The sequence below is a fragment of the Meles meles genome, chromosome 10 (genome assembly GCF_922984935.1).
Source record: "Meles meles chromosome 10, mMelMel3.1 paternal haplotype, whole genome shotgun sequence".
Lineage (NCBI taxonomy): Eukaryota > Metazoa > Chordata > Mammalia > Carnivora > Mustelidae > Meles > Meles meles.
This window is the reverse complement of record NC_060075.1, coordinates 2,752,105-2,768,297: the sequence shown is the minus strand read 5'-3', so window position 1 is coordinate 2,768,297 and position 16,193 is coordinate 2,752,105. Positions and strand designations below refer to the sequence as shown.

General features: G+C 43.9%; 1 protein-coding gene across 7 annotated transcripts in view; it reads left to right on the top strand.

The window, feature by feature from the left end:
• RBM33 (RNA binding motif protein 33) overlaps nt 1-16,193 on the top strand; it is a 129,900-nt gene that overhangs the window by 23,174 nt on the left and 90,533 nt on the right. For all 7 annotated transcript variants that reach the window (XM_046021403.1, XM_046021402.1, XM_046021401.1 and 4 more), the window contains exons 3-5: nt 7,970-8,018; nt 11,865-11,941; nt 14,301-14,613. In XM_046021403.1, coding sequence (XP_045877359.1) covers nt 7,970-8,018; nt 11,865-11,941; nt 14,301-14,613 — 439 coding nt within the window. The remainder of the gene's footprint in view (nt 1-7,969; nt 8,019-11,864; nt 11,942-14,300; nt 14,614-16,193) is intronic.

The window sequence follows — 16,193 nt, the reverse complement described above, 5'->3', positions numbered from 1 at the left end:
TAATAAAATCATGAATGAAAGAGGAGAGATCACCACCAACACCAAAGAAATACAAACAATTTCAAGAACATACTATGAGCAACTGTATGCCAGTAAATTTGATAATCTGGAAGAAATGGATGCATTCCTAGAGACACACAACTACCAAAATTGAATCAGGAAGAAGTAGAAAACCTGAACAGACCCATAACCAGTAAGGAAATTGAAGCAGTCATCAAAAATCGCCCAACAAACGAGTGCCTTCCCAGGGGAATTCTACCAAACATTTAAAGAAGAATTAATACTTATTCTCCTGAAACTGTTCAGTTTCTGAAAAAAGTAGAAATGGAAGGAAAACTTCCAAACTCATTTTATGAGGCCAGCATTACCTTGATCCCAAACCCAGACAAAGACCCCACCAAAAAGTGTTACAGACCAATATCTCTGATGATCATGGATGCAAAAATTCTCCCTACTAGCCAGTGGGATCCAACAGTACATTGAAAGGATTATTCACCATGGCCAAGTGGGATTTTTTTCATGGGCTGCAAGATTGGTTCAGCATTTGCAAATCAGTGTATTTACAATAACATTAATAAAAGAAGGAACAAGAACCATATGATATGCCCAATAGATGCAGAAAAGCATTTGACAAAGTACAGCATCCTTTCTTGATCAAAACTCTTAACAGTGTAGGGATAGAGGATACAAACCTAAATATCCTTAAAGCCATCTATGAAAAACCCACAGTGAGTATCATACTCAATGGGGAAAAACTGAGTGCTTTTCCCCTAAGGTCAGGAGCACAGCAGGGCTGTCCACCATCTCCCCTGCCGTGCAGCATAGTACAAGGAGTGTCAGCAGTCACCCGAAGAAAGAAAGGGCATCCGGATCGGCACAGAAGTCAAACTCTCACTCTTCGCAGATGATGTGATACTTTATGTGGAAAAACCCAAAACTACTAAAACTCATTAAGGAGTTCAGAAAGGTGTCAGGATATAAAATGAATGTACAGAAATCAGTTGCATTTCTATACACCAGCAACAAGACAGAGGAAAAAGAAATTTAAGGAGTCAGTCCCATTTACTGTTGCACCCAAAACCATAAGATACCTAGGAATAAACCTAACCATAGAGGCAAAGAATCTATACTCAGAAAACTATAGAATACTCATGAAAGAAATTGAGGAAGACCCCCCCCCCCCCAAAATGGAAAAAGTTCCATGCTCATGAATTGGAAGAACAAATACTGTGAAAATGTCTATGCTGCTTAGAGCGATCTACACATTTAATGCAATCCCTATCAAAATACCATCAACTTTTTTCAATGAGATAGAACAGATAATCCTAAAATTTGTATGGAATGAGAAAAGGCCCCGAATAACCAGAGGAATGTTGAAAAAGAAAACCAAAGCTGGTGGCATCACAATTCTGAACTTCAAGCTCTGTTACAAAGCTGTGATCATCAAGACAGTATGGTACCGGCACAAAAATGGACACATAGATCAGCATAACAGAATAGAGAACCCAGACATGGATCCTCAACTCTATGGTCAATGAATCTTTGACAAAGCTTGAATGTCCAGTGGAAAAAACACAGTCTCTTCAACAAATGGTGCTGGGAAAATTGGACAGCCACATGCAGAAGGATGAAACTGAACCATTTCCTTATACCACAGACACAAATAGACTCAAAACGGATAGAAGACCTCAGTGTGAGACAGGAATCTATCCAAATCCTTGAGGAGAACACAGGTAACAACCTCTTCAGCCTTGGCCGCAGCAACTTCTTCCTAGACACATCTCCAAAGGCAAGGGGAAAAAGGCAAAAATGAACTATTGGGACTTCATCAAGATAAAATGTTCTTGCACAGCAAAGGAAACAGTCAACAAAACCAGAGACAACCAACGGAATGAGAGAAGATATTTCCAAATGATATATCAAAGGCTAGTATCCAAAATCTATAAAAAACTTAATCAAACTCAACACCCACAGAATAATTCAATCAAGAAATGGGCAGAAGACATGAATAGACATTTGTTCAAAGAAGACATCCAGGTGGCCAACAGACACATGAAAAAGTGGTCAATATCACTTGGCATCAGGGAAATACAAATCAAAACCTCAGTGAGATACACCCTCAACATCAGTCAGAATGGCTAAAATTAACAGTCAGGAAACAACAGATGCTGGCGAGGATGCGGAGAAAGGGGAGCCTTCCTACACTGTTGGTGGGAATGCAAGCTGGTGTAGCCATTCTGAAAAGCAGCATGGAGGTTCCTCAAAAAGTTGAAAATAGAACTGCCCTAGGGCCCAGCAATGGCACTTCTGGGTATTTACTCCAAAGATACAAGAGCAGTGATTCAGAGGGGCACATGCACCCCATTGTTTATAGCAGCAGTGTCCCCAGTAGCGAAACTATGGAAAGAACCTAGATGTCCATCGACAGATGAATGGATGAAGAAGTGGTTTATAGATATATGATGGAATACTACTATCAAAAAAATGAAATCTTTTCATTTGCAATGACGTGGATGGAACTGGAGGTTATGGTAAGCGAAGTAAGTCAATCAGAGGAAAACAATTATATGATATCACTGATAAGAGGAATTTGAGAAACAAGACAGGATCGTAGGGGAAGGGAGGAAAAAATGAAACAAGACAAAACCAGAGAGGGAGACAAACCATAGGAGACTCTTAATCTCAGGCAACTAACTGAGCATTGCTGGAGTGGAGGGCCTTGGGGGGGTTGGGGGGGGGCTGGGTGATGGACATTGCGGGGTATGTCATGTGGTGAGTGCTGTGAATTGTATCAGACTGATGAACCACAGCTCTGTACTCCTGAAACAAATAATACATTGTATATTAATAAAAAAGGAATGCCAGTAAAAAAAAGAATACTCTACTTTAAAAACTATATGCAGTAAAAACTTAGCGCCTACATGACTTGGTTATTCTTCAGTGGCTCGTAGGCCGTCTGTAAGGAATCACTTAGAGCTCACATCAAAATCTCCTACAAGAGAAATGGCCCTACTGCAAGTAGTGACGAGTAGTTTTGTTTCGGAGATTTTGATGGGGAGCTGAATAAAAATATTTTAGTAGTCACTCACCATTCGGATTTTCTCTTCTGTCAGTTGTCTGTTCGTATGTACGTGTATTTTCCTTATGGTTGTTTGTCTTTTCCTCCTTGATTTTAGGGGTTCTTTATACTTTCTGCAATATATTTTTTGTACTTGGCGAGATCTCCTCCCAGTCTGTGACATATGTTCCTTGAAACAACAGCCTTGAGGTGGATTTTTAAAAATAATACAATCAAATGTATGATCTTTCCCTGTATGGCTTTTATTTTTTTTTATTAAAGTACGAACACAGTGTACTTTGGAATCACTTTCAGACTTGAAGGACAGATTCAGGAGTGACACGGACACTCTCATGGGCCCCCAGAGTCCTAGTTGCTTCCCGCCTCGTCCGTTGTCCTCTGTGTCCTCTGCACACCCGCTCACCAGTGTCCCCCTGCCCCGCCCCTGCACCGTGGTCTGAGGGCATCAGGCCATGTGCTTCCCGTGTGCCTCAGCATGTAGTGTTCCTGGTGTGCTTCCCAAGAACAGGGGCATTCACTTACTTAGCCACGGGGGCGTTTCACAATCCTGAAGTTGACAAACACAGAATTGTTTTTTTAATGTACAGTGGTTATTCAGATTTTGACGGTTTTCCTGAAAGTGTGCTATAGCCAAAAATGAGTTTCTTTTTTTCTGGTTCAAGTTTCAATTGGGGATCATAGAGTGCATTTTGTTCTTTATTCATTTGGAAGAATTATGTATCCTTGTCTCTTATGACTTTGACATTTTTGAAGAGGACGGGCTCTCTAGTAGACTGGCTTCAGCACGGATTTGCAGGTGTCTCTGCAGAACCAGATCTCAGTTGTGTATCTGGTCAGGACTCTTGTCGCCAATGCTGTGGCCTTCCCGAGGGCATCACTTACGGAGGCGTGTGGTGAAGGTGCTTTCCACTGTCCTTATGAAATTCTTCCCTGCCCTGTGTTCTGGTATGTTTTGCATGTTCCTGTGAAAATTGTGAAGTGTTTTTATTTATTTTTATAGTTAAGATACATAATTTGCCTGAACTTGATTAAATTGATTGATTTTCAACTTACTGAGAATTTCAAGAAAATGTGAAAATAGAATAGTATGGCGTAGCATCATTCAGCTTCAACATTTACTGGGACAAAGTCATTCTTGTTTTATCTGTAATTTGCAACCCTCCTCATTTCACAGACATAAGTTCATCTGAAAATATTTCAGATTGTGTCTCTAAAAAATAAAGGCTTCACAAAGACAACCATAATAGAGTTATATTTTGATAAACTCCCTGAACGTTTTATTACTGCTGGTCTCATGTAAGTATCAGTGTGGCGTGCACGGCACGGTGTGGGTGTGGGTCTTGTATGCCCTGTGCCTGTGCGGTCCACAGCAGATCCTAGGTGGCATCTGACAGGCCGGTTTTCCGACTGGTGTTTCATCTGTAGGTTTTCGTGCATCTGCGTTTCAGTTCTCTGCAACTTTTTGAAGAAACAAGGTGGTTTGTGGAATTTCTGCTTTTGCTGATTGTGTCCCCTGGAGTGTTCGCGCGTTCTTTCGTTTCCTGCATTTTCTGTGAGTTCGCGGGTCAGAAGTTGATGGGGTGGGTTGGAAGATGGGCAGGAGGATGGGTGACCCGAGTGACCTTCTGCAGACTGCTGGACTCCTCTAAGTGCCAGGCTTGATCCTACTTGGGTGCACCAGTTTTCGAAGTAGGCTCAGTTCCTTAGCCGCCTCGGAAGGGGAGTCCAGTTCTTGACTCCTTTCAAACTAACAGATTGACATACTACACGTGTATTTTGATTCATCGCAGTTGTTGTTTTTATTAGTATTTGAACGGCTCTCCTGTCTGGCCAGTGGGACTTGGGGTGGTCGAGGAGTGAGTCGGCTTCCTGCGCTCGTGGCGGTTGGGCTCGGCGGTGAAGCGAGGCAGGCTCCGGTTTGCCCGTCCTTCCTGCCGTGAACGGCTGCCGGCCCAGCGCTGCTCAGCGGCTCGCGCTTCCTCTCTTCGTGCGCCTTCGGGGCACGTTTGCCTGGGGCGGCTCCGTGTCGTGTGTGTCTTGTATGTACTGGGTAACGGAGGGAGAGATTGGAAAGCCAGGAGCAGAGGGAGTCAGAAATTGTTCTGACCGGCTCTTGCCACGATGTCGCATCAATGGTCCATTTGGAGGAAGCTGGTGCCCTTGTTGCGCCAGCACCTGACGTTCTTAGTTTTTCGGAAGGACGCGCTTGTGTCGGTGTGCCTGTGGACAGGTGGCGTCCGCGGGGCTCTCACCGGCCGCCCTGGGACGACGGGGCTGCGCCAGGACAGGGTCAGCGGAGCAGGAGGAGTCGGTGCGGTGGGCGGGGCAGCGGGCCTGGCGGGGAGCTGGCGTCTAGAGCCTGGTGGGCCGAGGCCTTCCTGCAGAGCCTGCGTGAGGCCTCCGGACAAAGCCTCCAGGGAAACGGAGCTGCACAGACCGGACGACGGTGGCCTGGATGGGGACAGGGCGTGTTGTTGCTCACACTTGCAGTTGTGAAAAGCTGCAGCCCCGAGCGGACCACGGAATACTCGTTTCCTGCAAGGGCCTGTCCGTGCGCACCTGTTCGCCGGAAGAGTGCGCTTGCTCTCGGCGCGCCGGCGAAGGGCGGCTGCAGGGAGGTGGGGCTTGCTCCTGGAGTGAGGCCGGGCGAGAGCCCGAGGGGGTCTGGCGCCGAGTCCAGGATGCCTCCCAGTCGTGCCGCGCCTCCCGCGGCCGCCCTAACTGGCCGGGCGCTGCGCAGCTCTGCGCCCACCTCCTTGGGCTGGTCACTGCCACAAGTCCCTGGTTGGTGTTGGTGACAATTGGTATGATTCTGGTAGTGCTTTATATTTTCTAACGTTCTTCCCTTCCGCGCACATCTTTTGCAAGGGTCCAGCTCCATGCGGACAGTAGGGACGCGCATTTGCTCTCTGTGTGGGCTTTGGGCGTGTTAGGGCTTGGACCCTGGAACTAGAGCCACTCCAGGTTCACCTTGTGACTTTGCCGCTTCCTGGGTTGGTGACCTTGAGCCAAGTATTTAAGATCTCAGTGTCTTTTGTGGCGCCAACAAAAACGCTGATACACGGGAGGCACTTTGAGCGGTTCCTGGCCGAGGAGGTGCTGAATGGATGGTCACGATTTCTTGAGCTCCGGTTTATGTCTGTCGTGGTTGTTTGGATTCGGTCCTCCTGTCTCCCGCCCCGCTGTTGTCTTCGGTCGTCGCGGAAGCAGCTGTTCTCAGTCTCCTATACTCCACTCCCTCACAACCGTTAGTGAGCCTTTATGTGCTTTTAAAAAATGCTTTTGCTTAGGAAAAGTAGGTGGTCATCAAAGACTGATTTCTTATTTCTGTATATGTCTCTTGTTAGCAAACAGTACAGAGACGTTTCTAGATTTTTGTTTGTATATTTACCAATGCCTTTGTGTATTCTGGTTTTAAGAGTTCTCCGTATGCCCTGGGCGGATGCTGTTGCCTTTCATTTTCGGTTATTTTGAGTGATGGCCTGGCATGGGTGCTTGTCTTCAAAGGGGAGAGTGTGTGTTTTGGTCACCTAGAATCAACTCTCAAGTGGGGTTCCTGTCAGTGTGGTGACTAGGTCCTTTTTTCCTCACTCACAGAAGATGATTTTAACACTGAAGATGCAGACATTGTATCTGAAACTGATTAAGGGGATTTGTGGAAATGTTGGAGGAAGTTACGTTATTCTCTGGTAGTTCTCTTATTCACACAGGTCTGCTGGAGATTGTCCCCATGGGTGACTTCTTGTCCTGGGTCTGTCCCTGCTGCGTGACTTTGGACAGTTATTTAATCGCTTGTCCTTGTTTTCTTTATCTATAAAATGAAGGTAGAGGATTTATAGAGAGTAACAAGATAACAGAAAGGTGTTCAGTGCAGACATGAAAAGATTTGTCATTTCTGGTTCTAAAAGGTGGTGTATAGAAACAGGCATTTCTGTTCCAAGTCCAGGAGGCATTCCTGTGTGTTCTGGTGTTCTGCAAAGTAGCACTCTATGAGTGCACACAGCTTTTGGATGAAGTTGTGCCCCGAACCTACAGAAATTTGTGGCCAGAGTGCTTATAAAAGAATGACTAGCCCTCATAAGAATAGCGGTGCATTTGCTCCTGGAAGCGTAGTCTGACTGTTTTCTCCTTCTAGATGTCGTCCTTAAAAGGCATTTGTTCCTAAGACACTGGGCTCCCCAGCGCTAAGAATATAATTCAGTGGTAGCCATCTTCACCAACCCCCCCCCCGCCCAAATACACCAAGTAGAAAATTTCTTTAGCTTTTTGATCTGGTAAGGGTTTTGAGCTTAATTGTGACAGGATGTACTCCGATCACTTCAGAACATAACCATGCTGACAGAACAGTTTCAGACTCCTGAAGGACTCGCCGTGTTTTACAAAGATAATTCTGTTAGTCACAATGATTTACTTGTATGCTCTCATCAGCCTTGGTTTTTGGTGTTTTGTTTTCTTTTTTTTCCTTCTTCATCTTTGCCGGTTTTGCCGTTTGATGAGTGTCAGATGGTCTCTGGTTTTGGTTTCAATTTTCCTAGTTAATGACGGTGAATAGGTTTTTCAAGGCAAGAGAAAGCATGGATGTTACCTATCGGAGTTCCTTCTTTGACTGATTACTGAACAGGTCCAGGAAATAGAGATCTCGTATTCACGTGAAAAACTGAGATCAGAAGTCCAGTGAGAGCTATCTCCTCCAGCAGAGCCTCCCACACTTAAAAGACCACATGTTCCCTCTACGTGTGAAAATGTTCTCAGTATTAATAAAGAAAAAGGGAAGCGTAGCAAACTAAACAGGAAAGTACCCATACCCTGAAGTCCCGAGATTTCCCAGTGATCTGCAGACTTTCCAGCGTTGTAGGAATAATGCATTGGCCTTTTTTTCTTTCTCCCCAGCGAACTTGAAGATGACTTACTTGGAGAAGATTTGTTGTCTGGCAAAAAGGTAAGAAACGGAGGTCTTCCTGAAACCAGCCTCCAGCTGCTGCGTCGTACTGAACGCCCAGCAGTCTAGCTCACGCATGGGGTGTGGTCCTGGAAGGTTGGGTGCAGATTACAGTGTTGGGGGTTGAATCATCGTTTCAGTGCACACAAAGGTTCCTTCTGTTGAGTAGTCTGTAACAGTAACTTCTGCCTCAAGTGGCCGGTCCTTTCCTGCAAATATTTTTGCTCTCACTCAATCCGAGGCACTCTAGGAAGTGTTGAGTTTGTGAAAGCAGCAACGTAGAACCCCACTCGCTCACAAGAAAACTAACATTTGGAGGCTAAGAGTTTGCACTCCTTTTTTGAAACCGGAGATAAGCTCAAAGATAGCTGTACTCAAATGTGACACAAATGAGAATAAAAGTCTAAAACCTAATACAGGTTTCTCTGAACCTTTTTGATCAAGCAAAACTTCTCAGTAATTAACTCTGATATCCGTGTATCTATATATAATGTCTATATATAATGTATATGTATGTTTATATTACTCTACCAATAGCATTATAAAACATACATTAAAAATAGAAACACAATTCCAGAGATTAAAGTGAAATGGTGAATTTTTATTTTATTTATTAACAGTTTAAAAACACTTGCTGTTCTTACTGAGTATGAAGGTAGTTTTTTGTTTAGTTTTTTAAAGTCTTAAGATTGTGGTCGTTTTTTTACTGTCCACAGTTACTATGGGTGATAAGGTCTCATTATTTGCCCGATTTATTAGCTCTGCTTATATTTTCCTTTTAATATCATAGTAAAGCTAATGGGGATCTTGTAGTAGAAGGACCGGTGTTGCTGTTTTCTTATAACTTTATTGCATTATTAGCTCTTTCACTAATACAGGAATTTGTAATAGGATTCTTTTGAGGTCACTTTCCTTTCTCTGTCCTGTTTCTTACTGCATCCCTGGCCCCCAGTTGACCTGGCTTCAGCCTGCCTCAGCCTTTCCTCCTCTAAGGGCTCCTCATCACCTGTGACTCGCAGTAAGAATTAGTGGAGGGGTGCCTCGGGGTCGCAGTGGGTTAAAGCCTCTGCCTTCCGTCATGATCCCAGGGTCCTCGGATCGAGCCCCGCATCAGGCTCTCTGCTCAGCAGGGAGCATGCTTCCTCAACTCTCTCCCTGCCTGCCTCTCTTGACTAGTTGTATTCTCTATCAAATAAATAAAATCTTTAAAAAAAAAATAAAGAATTAGTGGAGTTCCCTGTAGATCCACTTGGTCTCATGAGGAAACGTCAAGATGCTGAAAGTGGAAAACCTGTGAGATGGTCCCTTAACCTTCCCTTGTTTGAGGGGCTCACTCTCTGGCCTCAGGGTGCCCTGCATGTTTCGTGTGATTCGGGTGCAGGGCTAGTCCTTCCGAGGTCACGGTCCCGGGGAAGCACTGCGGTTTCTTTGAGACTTAGTGCTAATTACTTTGCACGTCTTTGAAGTGCTGTCACTGAACTTGGGAGTTCACTGCCCTAATATGAGCACAGTTTTCCCCTTTGTGATTCTTTAAGATATTTCAGTGAAGGATACCATTAGATGTTAAAATGTGTAAATGTGGTAAGATATTTTTACCTAAGTTGGATTTCTATCCTTGGGCGAGCCTGGGGCAGCGTAGTTTGCCCCGTGTCTCTGTCAGGGTGACCCACCAGCCCTAATAATTCCTTTTGGTGAACATGTGTCCCCATCCTGTGAAAGCTTTTTCAGGTCTCTTACCAGTAAAGATGGAAAAGCACGGTTTGGTTTGGACAGTAATGCTGACTCCTCTGGGAAAGTCGTCTCAGTTCCTCTTCCTGGACTGGTTGGTCGGTGTGATTGGCCTCCTTTCCCGTGGAACAGGAGCGGAGAGGGCTCTGTCTTGGGGGAGAGCCCGCGCCCACTTCACTCAGTTGGGAAGTTTGTCTGATTGGGAACCGCGTGTACTGCTCTCTCCTTTCCTCCCCTCTTCCTTCCTAACGATATACCTTGTAGGAATCAAAGAGCTCAAATAGATATATATTAAAAAAGTGATGGAAAAAAACAGATATAAGCCCTCATGACGTTTTGCCATGTATATTTCCTTATATTCTTTTTTCATATATATTTTTTTAAGATTATTTATTTATTTGACAGACAGAGATCACATGTAGGCAGAGAGGCAGGCAGAGAGAGAGGGGGAAGCAGGCTTCCTGCTGAGCAGAGAGCCCGATGCGGGGTTCGATCCCAGGACCCTGGGATCATTACCTGAGCTGAAGACAGAGGCTTTAACCCACTGAGCCCCCCAGGCGCCCCTGTTTGTTTCATTTTTTTTTTTTTAATATTTTATTTATTTGACAGAGAGATCACAAGTAGGCAGAGAGGCAGGCAGAGAGAGAGGAGGAAGCAGGCTCCCTGCGGAGCAGAGAGCCGGATGTGGGGCTCGATCCCAGGAACCTGGGATCATGACCCGAACCGAAGGCAGAGGCTCTAACCCACCGAGCCACCCAGGCGCCCCGATTTTTGTTTCATTTTTAAGTAGAAATCAAGTCTCTCCTTCCTTTCTCTATCTTTACTTTTTTCCTAATATGTGTGCATTCAGGGGGCCTCTTTTGGAGGGATGTGGTACTTTATGTATAGTCTGAAAGTAATTTGAATACGGGAGCAGAGTGTGAAGGACACACGTGTAAGTGTACAGTGCTGGGCTGTACTCAACCTAACAAAACCTGAACTGTAGAAGTTGAGCAGTTGACAGGAACACTAGGCTTCCTCCGCCTGCTGGTGGGACGAACACACAGGCCTGTGGAGAGCAGAGGTGGGCCCCTGAGCCAGGCATGTTTATCTCCGCGTGTCATCTCTGTGAACAAACCGACGCTCTGCTGCCGTCCCTTACTTCAGTCTGGCAATCTGGTTATTTAAGATCTACTTTCTCCTTTTTTTTTTTTTTTTTAAAGATTTTATTTGTTTCTTTATTTGAGAGACAAGCGCATGAGTGGGAGGAAGGGGCGGGGGACAGAGGGCGAAGCAGATTCCCCATTGAGCAGGAAGCCCAACTCCTTGCTCAGTCCCAAGGACCCTGGGATCATGACACAAGTCAAAGGCAGACGCTTAACTAACTGAGGCACTCAGGCACCCCTAAAATCTGCTTATTTCTAAAATTCTACTTTTTTTTTTTTTTTAAGTTTTCAGATTTTGGATACTAACAGTGTTAAAATTAGTAAAATCTTTTTTTAAAAGTTTTTATTTTAATTCCTGTTAGTTAACATACAGTGTAATACTAGTTTCAGGTGTACAGTGTAGTGATTCATTACTTCCTTGCACCATCCAGTGCTCATCACAGGACGTGCCCTCCTTAGTCCCCAGCACCTGTCTCCCCCTACCCCTGCCCTGTCCCCCTCCGGTAAGTGTCAGTTTGTTCTCTGTAGTGAAGAGTCTGTTTCTTGATTTGTCTCTTACTTTTTCATTTTTCTTACTCTGTTTCTTAAATTCCACATATGAGTAAAATCAAATTTAGTCAAATCTTAAGGATACCATTCTTTTGTGTGTGTGATAGGGGAAAATGCTTGTAGGATACTGCCAAAGGACTCTTCCGTTTTCCTTTTTTGTCAGATTTAGAATAAATGTGATCATTAGGCCTGTTGCTTCTATACTGACTTGACTCCACATCTGAACGTTTGTGTGGGGTCACAGGTGAACCGTATGTGGGGTTTCTCAGTTGTCGGCTGGTGGTACCCAAGTGAGGTAGCTCACGGAATGGCACACGCTCGCATAACAGGGCTGGAAGCAGTATAGTCAGTGGGATTTTGCACATTTCTAACAGGTCTTTTTGTGGAAGTGGCATGCATTAATTAGATTTCTTATTTTAATTAGAACCAGTCGGATTTGTCAGATGAAGAGCTGAATGATGATCTCTTACAGAGCGATAATGAGGATGAAGAAAATTTCAGGTATTCATTATTAGCTCCTTAAAAATTTTCTTTATTTAAAAAAAAATTTTTCTTTATTTAACTAAATTGTTAGTAACTGGAATTTGTAATTATAATGGAATATAATTGATAATATGATATTGTATCTTCAACATGATTGTATTTTAAACAGGATATTAATATACCTCTCATGTGGAAGCCATATATATTTTGTGTAAATAGGTTCTCTTGAGTGCAGGTTACGAAAACTCAGTAAAGGTTTGTACTGCTCTTTTTTTTTTTTTTTTAAAGATTTTATTTATTCATTTGACAGAGACAGTGAGAGAGGGAGCACAGCAAAGGGAGTGGGAGAGGGAGAAGCAGGTTCCCCGCCACGTGGGGAACCCGATGTGGAGCTCGACCCCAGAACCCTGGGATCATGACCTGAGCCGAAGGCAGACAGACACCTAACCACTGAGCCACGCAGGCGCCCCTGTACTGCTCTTCTTTAAAGAATTCCTTCATTCGGATGGAGGCGGTGGCCTTAGGCTCTTACTACTATTGGTTGCGGTTTGATGTTGCTGCTTTTTATTTTAGGCTGTTTCTGTTTATCTGTAATCTGTTTACTGAATTGCCATTTTGGAAATTCCTTTGGACTGTACTTTATTTTTATTTTTTTAAAGATTTTATTTATTTGAGAGAGAGAAAGAGTGTGAACCTGACGGGTGGGATGGAGAGGCAGAGGGAGAAGCAGACTCCCTGCTAAGTTGGGAGCTCCATTTGGGGCTGGATCCCAGGACCCATGAGATGGTGACCTGAAGACAGCTGCTTAACCAGCTGAGCCACCAAGATGACCCTGGACTGTACTTTGGACTCTAGTGGACTCTCTGAATGTAATTGTTTCAGTGAATGTAGTTATTTTCGTCTTTTTTTGGCTGTTTTAACAAAACAGTATGAGCTGGGTAGTTCATAACAGAAATACATTTCTCACATTTCTGGAGGCTAGGAAGTCCAAGTTAAGGCATCAGCACGGTCAGTTTCTACTTTCTGGTTCATAGGTGGCGCCTTCTTGCTGTGTCTTCACAGGGTGGAAGGGTGAGGGAGTTCCCTGGGGTTCTCTCTGTAAAGGCACTGATCCCATCAGTGGGACTCCAGCTTTTATGACCTTTCTGATCGTCTCCCAAAGGTCCCACCTCCAGTATCATCGCCCTGGGTGTGTTATGGATTCAGCAGGAGGAGTTTTGGGGGACACAGATATCCAGTCCGCAGCGATCAATGAATGTCTTTTTGTTGTTGACCTAGTAAGCTCCATTATTAGACGAAGAGGTATTTAGTATCCTCTGGCAGGTGGAGTAATTTTTTCAGTGTTAATGAGGAAACCTTTATTGTGAAAATTTAAAGAGACATCTTTCAGTTACAAGTGAAGTTAATAAATATATATACCATTTATTACTGAACTACAGATCTGTAACAGGTTTTCTAACTTAAAGTAACTTTTATGGATAGAGATACAGTTTTAAGTTAGTTTTTTCTCCCAGTTATTTAAGTGTCCCAGTTCCATTCTTTAACATCATTATTATATTTTGATTTTTTGAGTAGTTTGCCCTCCCAATGTGGCAGTTTGGAGTTTTTCACCAAGTAATGTCTTCAGGTCTGTGTGGTGTATTGAGGTTTCTTGTTAGGATCACATACCTCAATCATATGTGTGCACTTCGGTGTTTTTGCAAAATTTTGCACTGTAAGTGTTGTTTTCTTGCAGTTTACGGTTTGGCATGTAGCTGTTGTGATTCCGTGGGTGGAATAAGATTTTTTTTTGCGGTTTTAAAACCCTCTTTGGTATTTTACTCAAATTATAAACTAATTTTTTAGAAATTGGTGATTTGTACAAATTTTATTTATTTGAATATTGAAGTGCATTTTCACACACATCTTTAATATTTTGATTTTTGTAAAGTAGTTTATAGTTTGCATCACAGATTTAAAAGAACAAATTATTCTAAAATTCGATTTCTGATGTTCTATTTATGGAGTAATATTCCTGTTTTTACTTTGGGATCTTGGAAAACAGATACCACCCTTTTCGTTCTGGAAGTTAGAGTGAAATGCGGTCTGTTTGTTTTCAGTCCTGGAGTTTTGCCAGTGAGACTTGGTTCCCCATCTGGTTGATCTGATTCTTGTGGGCAGATGACCTGCAGCAGGGATCGTGCGGGTGCTGTCTGCGTCAGGAGTGTGGGCGCAGGCTCAGTACGGCGCGCCGAGCTCTCCTGTCGGCCACCGGTGGAGTCATGCGGGTTTCTCGGTCACTGGAACAACTTTTCACTGGTCACGGTTATTTCGGTACTGATTGAATTTTGAGCTTGATTCTCACTGGGCACCTTTCTTTGTATTTTGTTCTCTTTAGCTCTCAGGGTGTCACAATTAGTTTAAATACCACATCTGGCATGGTCACATCCTTTGAGCTGACTGACAACACTAATGACCAGTCTGGAGAACAGGAATCCGAGTATGAACAAGGAGAGGATGAACTTGTTTATCACAAATCTGACGGCTCCGAATTGTACGCCCACGACTACGCAGAAGAAGGACAGTATGAAGGCCACGAGGCCGAGCTGACGGACGACCACATGCAGTATGTGGAGGAGCCCGAGGAGGCGCAGCTGTACAGCGACGAGGTGCTGGACATCGAGATCAATGAGCCTTTGGATGAGTTCACAGTGAGTCTCCCTCCTCTGTGCGGCCGAAGATAACATGGCTGCCTGGGCAGAGGTTTCTAGACTGATTTGAAATCTGTTTCCCTCCCTCGGGACGGAGGGAAATTAGACCTGATTATCGCTGTCTGCCAGTTTCTTTATCTGAGCTCTGACAAAGTTTGTGTTGACAGCTTGTTTGGCTGGAGGTAATGCCCTTTTGTCATTCTGGAAGGCTGCACAGAATCTGACCTTGAGGATTGCACCTTAAGGAAGAAAACAGCTTTGTGTGGTGGAGATACACTGTCAGTTGTTCGAAGTACTTAATGCAGGGCTTTTATCCAGGCTTTAGACAAGATCTGATAAAGTCCTTCCAAGGTGAAAAGATTATTGACCTGCTAAAGACATCTTTCAGGTGCTAATATTCCAGAGTGATTGATGTCCTGTTCATTCATCCTTTTTTGTAGCTGAGAACTGTCTAAACATGAATAAAGAGATTGGAGGTTAGTTTTGGAAATGTCACACATAATTTGTTATCTGTAATCAGGAAGCAAAGATTGTGCTGATTTCTGTTTCAGAAAGGTGGTTTTGATAGGTGGCTGTTTTTAAAATTGAACCGTCAAGAAAGCAAAAGGTACTAGTGAAAGGTTGCTCATCTGCCTTAACGATTCATCATTCAAAGATACTTGTTTTTAAAATAAGCACGTAATGAACTTTGTGTGGGAAGGACATGATATCCATCGGTAGAATCTTGGGGTTTTTGTGGTACTGTAGTTCCAGGGAGGTGTGCTGTCTTCTGGGCTGCCGGGACTGGGTGGAGGCCTGCAGAGTTAGGGTAGTAGCTTTGCCTTTAATCTCTTAATGTTTTTATTCGGAGGAAGCTTGCTTTTGAGAAAAAATTCCAAAATCTCAATTTTGGCCATGGGTCATACATACATATAAATGGGAGTAATTTTGAAAGGGATTGTTTAGTGGAACCTTAGACTATTTAGTTCTAATCATAATTGTGTTTATCTCAGTAGTTATTTTTAAGATTTGATTTGTTTTGAATGCTTTCTGACACTTCAGTACATAATACTGAAAAATGTCGTTTTGGGAACTAGAATCATGTAAAAGGCGTCATGGCTGCTTGTTCTTTTGATGACAATAATGGTTTATTTCGGTAATAAATCCTTCACTGGTGTGGACAAGTTCTCTTCTGGTGTACTGGTGCTTTTGTATACTATCTGAAAGTGGGGTACCATACGTTTAAAATGATTCTTAAAGATTAAGTCAAGATCTTTTAAAAATGTACCTGGTTATTCCATGGTAAGAGCGTTTTATTATTTCTCCTGGTACCGGTAAGAGAAGGTGACTGGTTGATGGTATGTGGGTCCTTTTCCCTTGTGGAGTCAACAGTTCAGCACTTCCGTACTGACGTCCAGGCACTGGGGGCACCCGTTTTGCTAACACAGGAGACCCGAGGCGTGGCCGCTGCCTTCCGTGCGCTCAGACTTTGGGGGAACAGATCCGGGGGGGAAGCGCCTGCTTGACAGCACGAGTGTGCGGCGCTGGAGGTGTTTCTCACTGTGGCCTCCTGGCCGAGTTTGTTGCGCAGAGAATTCTGG